The 18,670-nt window shown below is 41.9% G+C and overlaps 1 protein-coding gene across 3 annotated transcripts in view; it reads left to right on the top strand.

The window, feature by feature from the left end:
* The window catches only part of l1cama (L1 cell adhesion molecule, paralog a), a 46,464-nt gene that overhangs the window by 10,332 nt on the left and 17,462 nt on the right, over positions 1 to 18,670 (top strand). For all 3 annotated transcript variants that reach the window (XM_078797680.1, XM_058085141.2, XM_058085138.2), the window contains exons 2-3: positions 16,894 to 17,118; positions 18,217 to 18,231. In XM_078797680.1, coding sequence (XP_078653806.1) covers positions 16,983 to 17,118; positions 18,217 to 18,231 — 151 coding nt within the window. In that variant the 5' untranslated portion in view covers positions 16,894 to 16,982. The remainder of the gene's footprint in view (positions 1 to 16,893; positions 17,119 to 18,216; positions 18,232 to 18,670) is intronic.

Raw genomic sequence — 18,670 nt, 5'->3', positions numbered from 1 at the left:
AGATGCACTCAAATTACAGTTCTTGTTTGCTAATCATTTGATCTCCCTGCTGAGGAGAGGACTGATTGATGCTGCAGGCACTGATAAGGAGATGCGGGGTGAGGCTGCTTGTTAATACGAGGAAGAAGATGAAAGGTGCATTTCCCCAGAGGAAACACAGGATCAACAAGAGGGTAAAATAGATTTATTCAGGCGTACACATGTCACTTGGGGGAACGGAGGGAGGTGAAGGGAGGCACGACAAAGAGGGGCGATGTTAGAGAGAAGGGCATTGGAAAGATCATCTCCTTGTGCTTCTCCTGCTGGGCGTGGCAGACCCGAGACATTTAAAGGAAAAGAGGTGCAGTTGCTAAAAGCATATTTGGCTGTATACTGAGTATTTAAATTAGCATGCTGAAATGACTCCATCCCTAAAATATATCACTGAATTAAATAAGCCCCCCATCCCATAAGAACAGACAGTCCAGACAGTCTTATTTATTTCCGTGCACGCAGGGAGACAACAAGCCAACAATAAATATGTGACGTCCTGTGCTGCGTTCACTGTGATTATTTGAAGGGCGTCTTTGCCTCCGCCTGCCTGTGGGGCCTGTCTGTCTTCACAAATGTCCTAAAAAAGCTGTGTGCTCTGTTTAGTTTTCATTAAAAAAACATCATGAGGTGTTGTCAAGTAACACAATGTTTTGTTTTGAATGACGGTACTGCGGTGTCCTACATGCGAGGCAGCATCAGGAGCCAAAATGACAGGGACGCTACTGGAAATGCTTCGTCGTAGATGGCCACGGTGTATCCCCCCTGGCATGACAGTCACACATTCTTTCAAAGAATTAATAGAGGACCACCTCCACATGTTTCCTGTTTGGTGTATACAATACTTTTGTCCATAAAGTTTTGACTACTTGCTGTACTCTACTAGTGTAATAATGCAGGAAAAGGACCAGTCACACACACCAGTTGGACACAAGCTGTCTTGGTTTGTGTATGTGTGCGTATCCTGTAGATGTGGCCTGCCAGACCTTATTGACCAACGGCTTTATGAAAAACTCATCAACGTGGTTCCTTAGCCCCAGGAAAAGGTCAGCATGGCAACCTGTATCCTTCTGGCCTTTTCATTGAATCTAGACTCCCCCCTTCCTCCCTTACACTGCACTATTTTAAGAAAAATGAGGAAATGTAGCATGCAGCCTCTTTGCAAAATTTGTCGTAATGTCATCCAATACTTCTCTACAAGAGAGGAGAAATATGATCTCAGGGAAGAAGTACATTTGAAAGACTTATATGCTAGGACTACATTAAAAAGCCATAGCATTTGAGTATGTGGAATCAAACTATGGAATGGATTCAGGGCTCTACATTAAAAACAAAAATGACTTGCCCATAGGGAATCCTTAAGGTGAGAACTACTTGCCCGAACTTGCCCCATGTAAAATGAAAAGACTGCCATAATGATATCATCTAATTTTTGTGGCATCACATGAGAATCTCAAATAAAGATGAAATGATTATCATTTCTTGTGGTTGTTTTCCTACATAGATCATGACGTTGCATGGAAATCTGGATTGTCAAGAGACTTCTAGGCACTTTGTCTTGATAAATAAAAGTACATTCATGATTGAATAAACATTGTGCTTAAAAAAAAAATGGTGGAGATGTATGTTAACATGGCATGCCATACTACCTTACACATCGTAGTCGTAGTAAGCAGTGATATTTATAAGTTGTGCACCACAATGAAACATTATTGAATAGACACATTTGTGTACCAGTAAAGTGTTTTTAATCCAGAAAAAAATGCTCAATGGTCAAACAATAATTTGTGAAGCAAAGGTGAGAAAAATACACAGAAAAATGGAACGGCTAGATTTTGTAGCTTGTGCAAAATCAGCACTTGGTATTGGATCTAATGGGTGGTGTTTCATTGTGACCACTTCAAATTGTCACAGCAATGTGATTCACTCACCTGTGCCATCATTTGATTTGCTGCCGCTAATAAAATACTTGTTTAGGAGGCACTGGTTCATCACTTTTTGGTCTTTTCCTTCAGAAGTTGTTGAAGAATTAGACAATGTTGGCAGGGACGCCATGATAGATGTTTTCCTAGTCAAAGGATCGCTGATTGGTTGATCGCGAACAAGAACGGTTGTGGGTAAAACGAGGACTGCGGACCGGGGTCTAAATAAACGATTCTGATTGGTCCATTTCAAGATTTGCAAGGATTGCTTTGCAAATTACCACCGGAATTACGCAGTCCGTGTTTTACCAACACCCAACAAGAACCGCTTTAAAAAAAACTCTTGGCAGTATGGCATGCCAAACTGCACTTGCCTGACGGGAATATCACTGATTGGATTTACTTGCCTGAATTTTTTTTTAACTTGCCCCGGGCCATCGGTACATCATTATTGTCGAGCCCTGGGATTGAGTAAGGACCTCAAACAATGCACAACGATGAGCCAATTCAAGAAACAATACAAGCAGTTGATGTTTGCTAAATACAAGGATGAAGAGTCTTGAACCAGTCATGATGTGCTATATATATCACTATATTGACACTTACTATGGTACCCATTATGTCATTGGATGGTCATATCACCTCCTACTTCGGTACGAGGTACATTATAAAAAAAACAACAACAACCTTAAACTGTATTATGGAAAGCAGGAAGTGAACAAATGTAACAGTTACTGATTGTAAAAGTACCAGATGGAGGGGTAGGATTTAATAAGCTTTGCTTCTTCCTACTCCTTTTGGACATGTGGAACTGTGAACTGATTATGGGATGCACTCAATTGGAATCTGATGCATGTTCAAATGAAATAAAACCATTACCATAATTCATAATTTAGCTTCTTCGGTTAGTCTGCCTCCTTTTATCATTAATACAGAGAAGAGAAATATATCCTCATGGCAGATGGCACACACATAATTCACTGTCTGGTTTCACATTGAGCAGGTCTGAAAATGGCTGTGTTCCAGAAAATGTCATGTCCTTCATTTCCTTGCACTGCTACATGGTGACGCGTGCGAGGCGGGTCTTGCAGGGGGGATTTACGGAGAAGGGGTCCGCAGTCAAGACAAGGTCTGTGCGCCTCAGATAACACTGCAGCCTTTCATAGAGTCTTGGCCTACTGCGAGAGAGTGCGGATTCCCAATCCAATAGATCTCAGCTGCAGAGTCCTTTGGTAATAATTGGATTTATTTACAGACCAAAAGCGGTTGCCTGATGATAATGATAACAGATGCGATGGGAGTTAGTAAGCCACTTAGAGGTCCGAGCCTGTAAATTTCCCCAGACTATTTTTCCTGATAGCAAGGTTGATGGGGGGCTATCTTTAATTAGAATGTGATTGAGCTAAGAAGATGTACCGCTGGATGAAGGTGTTCCTAAGCTTTTATTTGGGGAAAAAGGGGTTGAGGTAAAAGAGTTCAGCGAGAGAAAAGAAGTGTGCTTCAGATGAGAGGCAATCAGCAGGGAGCAGACGAAGGAGAAGTAAAAATAAGACCAAACGTCTGCGAGATGGGCCGATGCAGACAGGAGAGGAACGTGGGGAACTGACTCAGAGATGAAGGTGCAGGAGAGAGGCGAGGGGTTGTGTATGGTTGCGGTGGTGGTGGAGAAACATGTGGGAGGGGGATGGGTAGAGTAATATTTACTGTGAGTGGCTGAACTGCAGGAATCAGGAGGTTGTCATGGTGATAGCAGGGTGAGGAGAGAGAAAGGAGGCATGGGTATTGACACCTAGCCTGGACGCTCACACAGGTTTTCACACGTCTGCAGGCATGATGACGTCATATGTACATATATGTATGTGTATATATATATATATATATATATATATATATATATATATATATATAAATAATGCATAATAACCAACAACTATGTGAGCTTTACGTCGCCACTGGATGTGCTGTCCTGTTTTCATGAAGCACCTTTCTGCAAACAAATTTAAAGGGGGTAGTTTCATCCCGCAGGATGAAGGAACTGGGACGCACATTATTTTCCGCGTTCACGCAGGAACACCTTCCAAGCAACCAGCTAGCAAGGGTAAGGCGGGGTGGCGTGAGAGCGTGGGGAGTTTAAAAGCACAACAAAAATAAAATAAAATAAAATAAAATAAAATAAAATAAAATAAAATAAAATAAAATAAAATAAAATAAAATAAAATAAAATAAAATAAAATAAAATAAAATAAAATCCTCCCACACTGGGCGACGTCCTCCTACAGTGGCGGTTCACTGTGGTTCTCCCACCTCATTGGACGCACCACAGGGTAGCGTATCCAACATTGATGCCCTTTGCCCGGGCCACAGTGGGGGCTTCCCCCGGCCAACCTCCATGGTCGTATGGCGGGATGCGTATCCGACATTAGTGCCCCTGACCGGGCGGCTTCTCCTGCTGTACAATCTGGCCGACACATTTGCCAAAAATTGTGTAGCCCGTGTGTGTGCTAACACGCACATCAGGATGTAACTTCCACTTTAAGTTAATTACTAAAGGCCTTCATTTGGATCGCCCTGTGTCTTGACCGACAGCCCATCAGATCTTCCGGCTCAGCATTTTTTGGGGGTCTACTTTTCAAATTCACATTTTAAAAAAAACAAGGTAATTATTTTTTTATCGAAAACCTATCAAACCCTAACACAAACGTATCGACCAAAAACCAAACCCTGAATTTTGTATATGTTTGCACCCCTAACACATAGTGGTATGTACACAGTATGTACAGTATATATGCGTATGAAATCAACCAAGACTAGCATACTGGACACACACTCAATGCAAAGCTCACACCGGATTATTTGAATGGAAGGCAAATCCCTTCAAACTGACTCTTCATGCAAAGCCAGTTCCTCCAACAATCGTGTGCCGCTGTCGGAAGACCTATCACTCTCCGCTGAACCTTTGTATCAACCATGTGATTTATAGTGAATGAGCTAATTTAACACCAAGTTGTAAATATGACGATGCGGTATGAACTGTATGTGTGGAAAAGGTGTTGAGTTGGGCTTGGAAGGTAGTTTTTCATGAAATGCAACAGTAATAGTAATGGTAATGGTTTTATTTCATTTGAACATGCATCAGATTCCAATTGAGTGCATCCCATAATCATTCCCAATTCCACATGTCCTAAAGGAGTAGGAAGAAGCGAAGCTTATTAAATCCTACCCCTCCATCTGATACTTTTACAATCAGTAACTGTTACATTTGTTCACTTCCTGCTTTCTATAATACAGTTTAAGGGTTTTTTTGTTAGGTTTTTTTTTATTTTTTTTTAGGTTTTTTAATTTTTTTAATCAATTTATTTATTTTTAATAATGTACCTGGTGCCGAAGTAGGAGGTGATATGACCATCCAATGACATAATGGGTACCATAGTAAGTGTCAATATAGTGATATATATAGCACATCATGACTGGTTCAAGACTCTTCATCCTTGTATTTAGCAAACATCAACTGCTTGTATTGTTTCTTGAATTGGCTCATCGTTGTGCATTGTTTGAGGTCCTTACTCAATCCATTCCATGGTTTGATTCCACATACTGAAATGCTATGGCTTTTTAACGTAGTCCTAGCATAGAAGTGTTTCAAATGTACTTCTTCCCTGAGATCATATTTCTCCTCTCTTGTATAGAAGTATTGGATGACATTTTTAGCTAATTGGTTGTTTTTAGCCTTATGCATTATTTTAGCAGTTTGAAGATGAACTATATCAGCAAGTTGAAGTATTTGTGATTTTAGAAATAAGGAGTTAGTATGTTCTCTGTAGGCGGCATTATGAATTATCCTTACTGACCTTTTTTGCAGTACATTTAGCGAGTGAAGATTGCTTTTTATAGTTATTTGCCCATATTTCCACACAATAAGTAAGATATGGTAGAACCAGAGAGCAATAAAGAGTGTGGAGTGATTTCTGATTGAGAACAAATTTCGCTTTGTTCAATACTGAAATATTACACAATATATATAGTATGAATAAAAAATTGTATAAAAGTTTCATATGGAGGCTAACCAACTCTTCTTCTTCACCATCTGAACTGCTTGCTGCCTGTTGTTGTTGTCCATACCGCAATGTTATGTGCACTCTCTTTCCACTCTATAGATGGAACGGAGGACCTCATGTTTGATTAGATGGGGAGCACTTAAGAGCAATTGCTGAATTTGCAACTGTAAAAAAAAGTTAATGGGATTGACTTGAATCCTGTCGGACTTGGTTTATCATTTAGGGAATGCAAATGACTGCAATGACTCCATTCTACGTGGAGTTTACATTTGCATGGTTTCAAACTGTTCTGTTGCTTTTTGTTGGTACAGGCTGGTCGTGTTTGTGCTGCATGCAGTCCTGCAAGCATGCCTAGTGTGTGTGTTCTGTCAGGTGGGTTTCTCTCTCATCTCCATATCATCATGCACCAATATTCCTCACCTAAATGTGTTTCCATGAATGCCAGTCATGAATGAATCAGTTAGTTGCTGTGATGGGAGTTGTGGGTCACATACATACAGTACATGAACACCTCCCCGCTCTTTGCGTTGGCCTCGTGGAGGCTGCAACATGTCCTTGTGTGTCACCCAAGCTGTCCTCCAGCCATATATGGGCCACTTATCACCTGCCTCCAGGGACCACTCCCTTCCCTTCCTGTCGGTCTGCACCAGGATGGGCTGCACAAGCATGCTCAATGCAAACCTGCAGCCATCCTCTCACATGATGCAACCCATGCACGTTTCCCCCTTCATGCCATTATATTACTCGGTTGTAGTGCCTTGGCCCCACCCTTTCTCTTCTTTACAGCCATTTGCTTCATGCTAGCCTGTCTAGATCAATTTTGGCTGCAGTAGCAAACAAACAAATACCTGTTGGATTCTTCTCAAATGGTCATCTCTGATGGATGAATGCTTTATGTTGACAAAACAACCCGGAAAGCGAAGGTCAGCATTTGCATTGAAATAAGAATAATGGCTGCTGGAATAGCTGGAGGAGAAGTGGAGCGGGGGAGCTGACAGTGAGAGACAAAGATAGAGGAAAGGCAGGGACTAGGACACAGCAGGCGACAGAAAAGAAACAGGGAGTGGAACTGCGGGAGAAGCTCACTCCTGATAGCTCCTTATAATTTCATAATGTCATGATTGGCCCTCACTCTTTACCTTATCTAGGACACAATGTAAGCTATAGGTTCTCATTAGAGCGTGTTCATGCTGTGAATAATAATATGAGGATGTGCATGGCTAAGAGGTGGGGGTGTTTTGGTGCGTCCCATCATATGCGCTGCGTGACACCAGGGGTGTGTCTTGTAATTAGCTTTGTGCTGCAGGCTGACAGTTGTGAGTGGTGCCTGTGCTAAGGAAGTCAATGACGCCCACAGGCTGAGTTTCCTCTTGTGCTTTCAGTACAGCATTTGCACATATCAAAAATATTTAAGATTCCCCTCTCCAAGTGAGCTATTTTGTATGCCTTTCACTTACCAGTGGAACTAAAAGGGGCACTTCATATATTCCAGTACAGATGGATCTTACTGGGTGCATTGATTTCACAGAGCTTATAGCAATGAATGCTCCTTCAGCCAACAACAACAACTTAGGCAGAGCATTTGGTATCATTAATTGGGGCAGACTTTGTGAGAGCCGCTGCTGCCGACAACTTTTTACTTTTATAATGTTGCTGGGTGCTCGGCAATTCCAGCTAGAGTTAAAACTGGGTTTAAAGCTGTCCATTGTTTGAAATCTGAAATTGACTGATTGAAGTAAGTAAGTGATCCTTGAGACTTTATGATCTAATTATATATTGATATATAATTATTTCACATATATGAGCTGTGTGAAGTTGCAAACATGACAATAAACATAAGCATAACTATGTCAGCCTTGCTAAAAAGCACTCTCAAAAGCACTGTGTTCAATATTCCAAGCAGTTTTCCAAATGACTTTATATCACCAGCCACCACCCAAAACAAGCAGACAAAAAAAAACACTGTCGGTGACTGATGCACGATCGTGCCCGCTGTCCTGTCCTGTAAAACTCGGTGTATTTTATGAAACAAGTTTAAGATTGCAGGTGCATACTGCCATGTACTGAGAGGGGTGTAATATTTATTGCCAGCCATAAATGCAGAATGCTTGATGCCACCCTTGTGCCACTCCTTAGTGGCTGCATGCCTCGTAGAGGCAGTCGCTGTGTGTGACTGGCCAATCACAGAGCGTGAATTTAAATAGTGAATACATAATGAGTATTTTCTTTAAACACGAATACGGATAATGACGAAATTTACTCGTTTTATACTCGTATCCGGCAAAAATGCATTATCCGTAGCGGATACTCGTTTATAACGAGTATCTGGCTCATCTCTACTAAAAGTTTCATTGACAAAATAAAACCATAATGAAAAAGTCACTTCCAATGTCTGCTCTCACTGGGATGCCGACTAATGGGATGGCTCTCTATTTCAGCTAAAGACTTGTGCTCCCCATTGAGCTGGTAAATTCAATTCCAACAACTCCATCAGCTTACGTTGCCTCTCGGTAGTGCTGTGCAGATGGATACTGAAATATCAATACCACTGATAGCAGATCTTAGGCTCTAAAATTGATTGTCAAATCATAATATCAATACTTTGACACTTCAGTTTTTTGAGGTCATGTATATCATCAACAGGAACACAATGGAAAGTAACTATATCCTTCTATAGTCCTTCTCTAAATGATATGCGGTTGTTTAAAATAAATGAATACATTTTCTGATGTCTTATTTTGTTTTTGTCACGAGCTATGATATAATTTGAAGAATTCACTGAAAAAGTAAATTGTGTGTTCATGTTCCTAAGGATTGTCGATGATTCCCCCAAAAGTTAGGTTTTTCTTTAAAAAAAAAAAATTGCTTACATAGAAAGGGTATTTAAGGCCAATTGCAAGTTGCATCTTCTCTAAAGAGTAGCACCATGGTAGCCTCAAAACAACTGTCACATGACCTGAGAGCAAAGAATGTTCAACATCATGGTCTAGGGGAAGGATACAAAAGCTAGCTCAGAGATTTCAGCTGTCAGGTTCCACTCTGAGGAACATAATGAGGAAATGGAAGACTACAGGAACAGTTCTAGTTAAGGCCCGGAGTGGCAGGCCAAGACCAGCTCCAAAGACCTCCAACATGATCTTGGTGCAGATGGTGTCACTGTGCATCCTTCAACTATGCAGTACACTTTTTACAAGGAGAAGCTGTATGGCACAGTCATGCGGAAGAACAAGTACAACGTTCTGGAATGGCCATCTCAGTTTTCAGACCTACTAAATATAACATAATATAAAGAGGGCTGTCCATGCTTGGAAACCATCAAACCTGACTCAACTGGAGATGTTTTGGAATGGTCCAAAATACCTTCAACTAGAAGCTATAGGAAGCATTTATTTATGGAAAAGGATGTTTCCATAAATAAATTTTAAATAAATAAATAAATAAATTTTTTGTTGGGGTGCTCAAATTTAGGCACCTGCCTACTTTAGTTTAAATAATGATTGTAGACTTTCTGTACAATCATTCTGTAAGTTCATTTCCCTTCTCATCTATCCCTGTGTTGGTCTGCTATATGATGTATTTACCTGGAATGGATGATCCCAACAACCAGGGATTTATAAAGGAACATCTTGACAATTATCAGGGGTGCCCAAAACTTTGCATACCACTCTATTTACTTCCTTACATACTTACTTATATACTTTCGGCATACATCTTCATGTGCAGCCTCCAGCTGACAGATTATGAGCTGTAACCAAATGAGTTTATCAGTTGTCTGTGGCAGTGGGGAGGAGCTAACACTGGCTCGGGGCAGCAGCGCTCCATCTGGTAGGCCTCCTCCATTAGCTGACAGGCAAGATTAGCTGACCTGCTGACACAAATCCTGATCTTAACCGATACAAACACACACACAGGGAATATGATACACGCTTACATAAGAGTAAGACCCCCACCCCCCCCACCCCCTTCCATGTTTGGGAGCATCTACTGGTTACTAATGCCGTGATGATTAGCGGTACTCTCATTGTACTTTATTTGGTTCTCTCCATTTTATTTTTGTCTTTATTAATTTCTCAAATGTTTATACATTTTCCATTTTGATCATCTACTCAGTTCTTAAACGGATAGTTGGGATTTTTTGATATGAAAGTGTATGACACCCCAATAAGCAGCGAATTGGGGTCCTGTGCCCAGTTCTGGTTTCTGGTTTGGTCTGGGATTTGGGCGCTGAGGAAAGTAGTTCCAGCTAGTTGCTGGGGACAGTTAAGTAAAGCGTTTGGCTTCTCGAAACAATATGCTTTCAAAGGCATCATACATTTGCATCACATTTGCTTACTAGAAAAAATCAGACCACCAAGCGGGGAGGGAGTCGTTGTTGACGGACTTCACTGCTTATGGGGGTGTCATACAACTTCTGTTCAAAAATCCCAACTATCCCTTTGACTGCCTGTCCATCCACCTCTTTTCTCCATGACCAACTTCATGTATTTATTTAAGTCTACTCCAATCTTGTTGAATTATTCACTTCCTTTTTAGTGTACTACCTTCTCTTACATGAATAAATACATAAATAAATCAAGCATACTTCTTTTGTGCTCCTGTCAGATGGACATAAGTCTTTGTATGTCGGAGACTTTGAGAATGATTTTGTTTGGATGCGAGCAGAACAGTTTAGAAAACAGTTAAAAACAGTTTAGACAGATGTCATTTTTTGTAGCTAGATAGCATGTAGATAGCAGCTGTGATGTCATGTCATGCTTCTGGTGGCTGAATATGATGGCCTCCAGCATTTGGACTACAACATGACTGTGTGTGTGTGTGCGTGTGTGTGACAGCCTGTCGATTTGCAATAAATGAATGATCAGGTTTACGTGCATGCGCATACATAAGCGATATTGTGTGTGAATAACTGACTTTCTATGTACAAAAGGCAGGTTAGCGGTGGAGACGGTGTTGTCATGGAAACAATGATAGAGTGAGCGTTGGCTGTGCCCTTGTGGCTCCTCGACAACCTTTTGTTTTCCTTTCCTATTTACCTGTAACCTTTGGTGGAATGCCTGAGGCAGACGGGTGAGTCTTCAAGAGAGGGTTGTAGATGTGGCATCCACACTTGACTCTAGCGGAGGTAAGGCTCTGACTCCTGCGCTAGTATGCTAATAGCGGTATTGATAAATGTGCTGCCCATGTAGCATGTTTCCCGATATGAGCCAGCTCTGCACTTTCTTTTCCAGCCAGTAAATTTCCATTTTGTGTTGAGCATGGATCATCAGCCCTGAAACACAATCCATTCCGTCTTTTTCAACCACCAGCCAGTGATTGCGTTTCCACTGTGCCATACAGCACGTTATCCATTCAAGTTACAGATACTGAAATCATCAGCTGGGTTGCCTATAGTCCTCAGAGTGCTACTGCAGCAGGTTATTAAATCAACAGAGGAAAGGTAATGCAGGAAGGCTTTTAGTGTCCGGATGCAGAAGGTGGATGAAAAGGAGACAGGAAAATGAATCCACATTGTTTTTGATCAATTCTAAGGCTGAGCTCCTTCATAAAAACCCTTTGATAAAACATTTAAAAGGCTCCCGGGAGATGTCATCTTTCACATGGCAAATGATGGAAAACATAAATGAGTGGTAAGAGACAGCCCAAGTGGGTAGCCAGTGTTATTCTAAGTGATTTGTGGTATTTTCCTGCCATTGCTGCACTGACTCGTCTCACTGCAACAGCCTCATGCATTAAGTATAGGCCTGCCAAGGAGAGCAGGAAGGCGGGGGCAAGGGGGGGCAATCAGACTTAGACAGGCAAGAAAGCAGCTATGGATGGACAGCATCAGTCTGGGACCAAAATGAATGCACATGGCAAAGGGGGCAAATAAATTATGAATTTGGGTGAATTTGGGGCAAATTGTGCCACAGGAAGCGGATTTCTATGAATAATTCACTCCGAGGGGGGCTGTTAATCCACCTCCCACCATTACCTTGTTCCTCCTCACTTTTACTAGCCATTGACCCTCATAATGTCTAACTACTCTGACCCTTAACCGTCCATTTGTCGAGTGAGTACTTTCTTTGTTTACGTCTAAATCACGCCATCCTTCTCTCCTTCCACTTCGACTCGTTTTCCTCCAGAGACGAACCATCGGGGAAGGAAATGAGTAGTAAGACGCTCGCCCTGCATTGTCTCCCCAAATGCACATCTTCACAGCTGGAGGCGATTAAAATTTAAAAGTGAGGCATGACGGGACACAGAACCTGCACACATGTTTGATTTGACGCAGACACACACACACACACGGTTGCCTCGATGGCGTGTCGATGTGACTAATTAGCTTGGAACACCTTAGCAACATCCAAAATGTTGACTCAATGCTGAGTGTAAAGCATTTTGCCAAATAAAAGAGAGTAATTGTTGTCTAATACTGTAGATGCCAATTGGGGGTTAAAGCGACAGCAGAACAAATATGAATGAATTTTTGTATTGAATAATTGAAGGAAGCAGGCATAAGGAAATATTACACACACAAATCACATCTTGCAGGTAACAGCAATGCAACTGGCTGGCTGTCTGGCTGACTGCTGCACACTTTGAAGAGGGGAAATGAGGCAGATGTTGGATGTCAGCGTCACTCAGCCCACAATGGTGTTGTTCCTCATGGTGTCATACGTCTGTTTGTGCAAAAGCAAAAGCTAGTAAACTTCGATGCCAACGCTTTCTCTCTCTCTCTCTGTGTTGGTGTGGCAGCCCCACCCTTTCACAGACCTCCTAAATCATTATAGCGTTCCCCTTTACTGACTCTTTTCAACATGACTGGAATATTCTCCTGGCAGTCTGCCCGCTGAATGCGACTCACTGGACCGTGTTGTTTGATCTGTCTTGTCACTTCACTGGAGGTGTTTGTCTCTGTGCATTACAATGAATGCATTTGTGTCGGTGAGTGAGATTCATGAAAATCTTTCCACACGTATTGGACTTATTTGGAATGATGTCGGGGCTGCATGGTGGTGGTTAGCGCGCATATTCCAAAAACATGCTAGGTTAATTGGCCACTCCAAATTGTCCATAGGTATGAATGTGAGTGTGAATGGTTGTTTGTCTATATGTGCCCTGTGATTGGCTGGCCACCAGTCCAGGGTGTACCCCGCCTCTCACCCGAAGACAGCTGGGATAGGCTCCAACACCCCCCACGACCCTCGTGAGGAAAAGCGGTAGAAAATGAATGAATGAATGAATGAATGAATGGAATGATGTCCACACATGCTGATTTGACCGTAGAGCTCTGTTGTAATGTCAAACTAACTTTACAAGCACTTTACAGGTTGCAAGACAATCATATGCACCTTCATGCATCATCCGTATGGCCAATGTGTGTTTTTCTATGTTTTGCAATCGTGAGCTGCTTAATCACAAAGCTAGGGTGGGTCAGTCGCATAACTTTGTAGATGTCATATGTAGATGTCCGATGACAATAAAGGGGACCTATGATGCTTTTTCCACGTTTCTGACCTATAAAAGTAGGTAGAATGTTGTATTCTGGTGTTAAACCATGCCAAAGTTTACGATGATGAGGTTCGCGTATTTCAAAAGGCGTGGTACTTACCATTTAGAAACTTTCAACTTCCGTATTGGATTCAGGATCCAATATATATGGCTGTATGGTGAAAAGATAAATCACTGTTTATTATCAACTCCTATAGCGTTAGCTAGTGGCACAAAACGGAACTCCTTTTAAGTACTCCCTAGTGTGACCAACCACAGCGGAGTGGGTGTGCCTGGAGGTGGGCCAATATCACATTAAAACAGACCGTTTGGCGGGACCCACCAAATCCAAAGAATTACAGTTGAATAGGTGCAGATTCTGGAAAAACCAAGAAGCTTTCTGAGCTTGTTATTGTGTGTAGCTGCTCAATAGGAGTTCCGAAATATGAGCATAATAGGTCCCCTTTAAGGTCCCCTCCTGATTCACTGTGGCTCCCCCACTAAAGATGAGGTGGTGAACAGACATCTCAATCTACACATAGAGCTCCAACTTTCATCTTTATTATTTGATTACATATAAACTAACTCAGTCTGTATCTATTACGAAATTCACTTGTAGGAGTTAAAAAAGTGAAATGTTTGATGGCTTTGCGCCCTTCACCACTCTATAGAAATGCATGTTTTCTACACTTGCGTTTGTTATGCTATTATTTCATGATTTTTTTGTCTGGCCAGTTAAGGGTTATGGGATGTAAGCCAACAATGCCACCTTGGGATTTTCACCCAAGGAAATTATTGCATAATTACATCATAACAATAAAAAAATGAAAAGTCATATAATATATAAATATAAAAGCATATTAAAATATTATATAATTATAAACAAAACAATTGAAAGTCAATACAACAAATAGGAATGTTACAAAACCCAAGTAGATTGTGTAGTAATGCAATGTTATAGCAATGGGGACCAAAGGCAGTATTTTCCGGTATAAAATCTTTAATATTTTTAGTGTAGAGAAGTAAATGAGGTATCAAATTAAAGTTGGAGTCATCTAAAAATCAGAAATTTGATTTGACAAATTTCCAAATAGTGTAATATTGCTACAATAAACCAAAAGGGAAACCAATAACAAAAACCAATATACCAATAATATACACACTAAATAAAATGTAAAGTTCTGGCTATAACTATAATAGTTCAGTTAGAGTAAATAAATTAAAAAAATTAACCCAAAAGTGTGACGAGGCTCACACACACAGAGTCCTTGCATGGCACATTGGCCATCAAGAAGGTGTGGAATGTTGCCAGATTTAGCGGTTGCCAAGTTGGCAACGCTGGGTGGAGCTGGCTCGGCGGGGGTTGGTTGAACGCTCAATCACAGTAAGCAACACCATACTCCATAGGGTGGATGATAAAGGCCATCCTGCTACATTGCTGAAACCACTTTAATATGTTGCCTTGACAACCTGAGTTGTCTTTTCTGAAATGTTTGATAGTAAATACATTAATGCTATGTATAGCTATTTTGACTGACATTCTAGTACTATGTACACAGCTCTTATTATGGAATGATTTCAACTACTTTGATTACCTTTAGGGCGGTCGAGTGGTTAGCCCGCAGACCTCACAGCTAGGAGACCAGGGTTCAATTCCACCATCGGCCATCTGTGTGTGGAGTTTGCATGTTCTACCTGTGCATGCGTGGGTTTTCTCCGGGTACTCCGGTTTCCTCCCACATTCCAAAAACATGCTAGGTTAATTGGCCACTCCAAATTGTCCATAGGTATGAATGTGAGTGTGAATGGTTGTTTGTCTATATGTGCCCTGTGATTGGCTGGCCACCAGTCCAGGGTGTACCCGGCCTCTTGCCCGAAGACAGCTGGGATAGGCTCCAGCACCCCCGTGACCCTCGTGAGGAAAAAGCGGTAGAAAATGAATGAATGAATGATTACCTTTAACTTTGAAACTGAAAGTGAGAAATATTAATAATTAGTGTTTATTAGTGAAATAGTTTTGTAGTTTACTGGTTCCATCTTTTATATTTGTACTTTGTTTTATAGTACAAGTATAAAGTACCTGAGTATAGTACTGAGGCATATGCATGTGATAAGTACATGCATTGCAGTGTGTCATTTAGTCTACCTAATGCACTTCTGGTTTAGTTTTTGGACAAACAGTAGTGCAAAATAACTGACTCACAAATACATCATCAGTACTTTGAATGCAATTTGGTGTTACTGTTTTTGCCCTGTTCCCAACAAAATGATGTGGAGTGTACCTGTTAAGTCTACCTTCAGAGCGAACAGTGAGCAAGTGACACCCACGCCGATTGGAAGCGCTTGCCCATAAGTGTATGCAAGGATGGATGCTGTACGAGTGTCACATCTGCCACCCTTTGTCTTGCCTCCTCTTCCTGTCACCTCTCACCCGCCTCCTCCTCACTTCTCCCTTTCCTCCTCCACTTTTGTATTTAAATTCTTCACTCCTCTTGCTTTCTGTGTGTAAGGCAAGTGAGACAATCCAATGGTTCATTTCATCCTAATGCTACCAGTTTAAGGGGCCCATTAAGGGCTCCGCTTTTGTTTGGTCATCCATGTTGCCTAATTTGGTACTACTGATGAACATACCAATGAACATTGCTCATTCTGTTGAAAAGATTTGGACTCCCCTTTCATACAGACATTGAATTGTGCACATTAATGATCTGTAATTAGCCCACAGAGGAATCATCCTTTTGTCTTTGCCGTCATCTTTCATCGCTCTCCTATCTGACTTTCCCTCACTCTCAAGGTCATTGATTTGTGGCACTGCCAATGCGGGGTGTTGTGTGCAAGGCCATAAAAAAATCTCTCACTCCAGCAGCGGGGCTGCCAAATAAACGTCCTCACTCCGTTATCGTAATTTCCTTTTGTCTCGTCCCTTTGAGCGTCTTAATTATGGCATGCGCTAAGAGCTTGTGATCTGGTGCGGTGTAAACAAACAGCGGGCTGCACCACGTGGTGCCACAAAGAGAGGGGCCAGCCTGGAGTCGATGGCCAGAATTGGCTCCAAGATTACAGATGGAGAACGGATAGACTCCTAGAAGGGGTCGTTCCCCCATCTCACCACGACTGATACTATACTGTACATATTAATGTAGCTATATACATAGGTTTCCATTATCTTGATAATGTCCATCTGTGCCCCCGCCCCATGTGAGCCACAGGACATGGAATCAACCAAATGGCGATCTGCTGTAGTGATAGTGTTGTGGTTAGCTGTAGATTGGTGGATGAAGTCCATGTCTCAGTCTGTCTATATGACTGACCACATGGTAGACGCTCATTTGTCTCCCATTCTGACACATGGCCCCCTCACCCCCTCCTTGCTGCCCCCGCCCCCGCCCCTTCCTCCCTTCTCTTTTCTCTTCTAGAGAGGAGGGCGTGACCGACGACGACGGACAGAGGCCTCTGGCTGTGTTTGTGTGCGTGACCTGGTGGGACTTTGATGGGACATTGAGCAATGCTGGATGAGCAGCGACAGCAGGTTGGCAGTAGGGGACGGTGCTCCAGCATCCGCCCCCCTGTCCTCCCCCTCATTCTTCTCCTCTCCCTTGCAACCCATTCCAGCCAAGCAGCCATACACATTCCATCCAACTGTGAGTATACTCCGATGTAAGATGAATGCTTTCCTTTGGTGTCTTAATGAAATAATGTTGACTCATCAAAGCACCCAAATGATCATCTGATGGTGATTAATTCGAGCCAGAAGCAGATTGAGCATGGTTTTTGCTCTTACTTGTACAAGAAATATCCAGTTGTGGGTCTAATTACTTTGTAATTGATCCTGTCATACAGTACATTGATCAGGCCAGTTATTGATCTGGTGTCTTCACAGCAAACCACAATGTGATTGATGAGTAATTTAATCAACACTAGAAAAATCTACAGAATTCTGCTAACCTCCGCCTCCTTGACTGCATGGACGAGGGCCGATATTGGATGTCATCTCCCCCAGGTGGTGACGATGTGGCAGTGTGACATCGGAGACAAAGCATTCCAATCACTGCATTTGTTGCTCCACATTATCAAACACTTTCAGTGAGTCACCGTCCTTCACCACCGTCACCGCCCACTCAGTGTGTGTACAAAGCAGCAGCAAACATGCTCTTATGCTAACGCATTCACTGAAATGCAGACCAAAAGCCGTAAATCCGCCAATCTAATTCCCAAAGGAGCGATACAAGATGGTGGTGAGGTGAAAGGGCGGTGAACGTAGAAGGGTGGATGATAATCTGGAGGAGGAGGAGGAAGGAAAAAGACGAGCAGGTCAAAGATGTAAAAGGTCAACTTGTCTCCTGCCTTTCAATTAGTGAGCTGGTGACTTTCACTGAGGTGACCCGCGATAAGGATCAATACAGGAGATGTGTCAACATGGACAATGATGTGTGCTATCTTCAGTGTAGCATAATTGTTCTCATACTTGGTGTTTTCATGATTGTCTTTGTTGTACAACACAATGAGAATGTGCCATTACATTCATTTTAGCAATGCTAGTAAGACCAAATCTATTATTTACCCATGTTGTTAATACAATAGAATCAGAAAACACTCACAAAAATATTAAAACATTATAGAAGGCTATCTCTCTGTCTATCTATCTGTCTGTCTATCTACGTATATTTCTCTGGTGTACTTTAACTAAAACATTGTTTTCTTCATGCGTACTTTCTGGCCTTCACTGCGGACCACATAAGACCACATAAGTGACCGTAAGTGCTTTTAACTTGACTCCAATCTTTGGTAATGCAGGTGCTGGCAAAGCTTGTTGTTGACACTTCCATTATGCTGCCACAGGACTTTCTATCACAGCACATAAAAAATCTTTACACTGTGCTGCACTTTAATGAATCCAGCATTTGCAGCGTCGTACCTGTACGTGCTTAAGCATCTGTTTCATTATGCATGCAGTAGATTGTTAGGTTGCGTGTGCTTTGTAGCCTCCAAAGGTGGGATGATTGTGAGATGGTTCAGACTGTGTGCTGTCACATCAGCGGCATTTGGGGAATAAAAGTGTAGCCAAAGCACCGCGCTCTCATCTCTCATCTCTCATTTTCTGCCTGTAATGCAGCACAGCCCCCAACCTGAACTTTAATTTGATCAGGAAGAGGAAAGAGGCTTATTACCTTTCATTGGCTACCCTTGTTCTCT

The sequence above is a fragment of the Doryrhamphus excisus genome, linkage group LG17 (assembly GCF_037039965.1).
Source record: "Doryrhamphus excisus strain RoL-2023G ecotype Guam linkage group LG17, RoL_Dexc_Guam_v1.1, whole genome shotgun sequence".
NCBI lineage: Eukaryota > Metazoa > Chordata > Actinopteri > Syngnathiformes > Syngnathidae > Doryrhamphus > Doryrhamphus excisus.
This window is presented reverse-complemented; position numbering and strand designations above follow the sequence as displayed.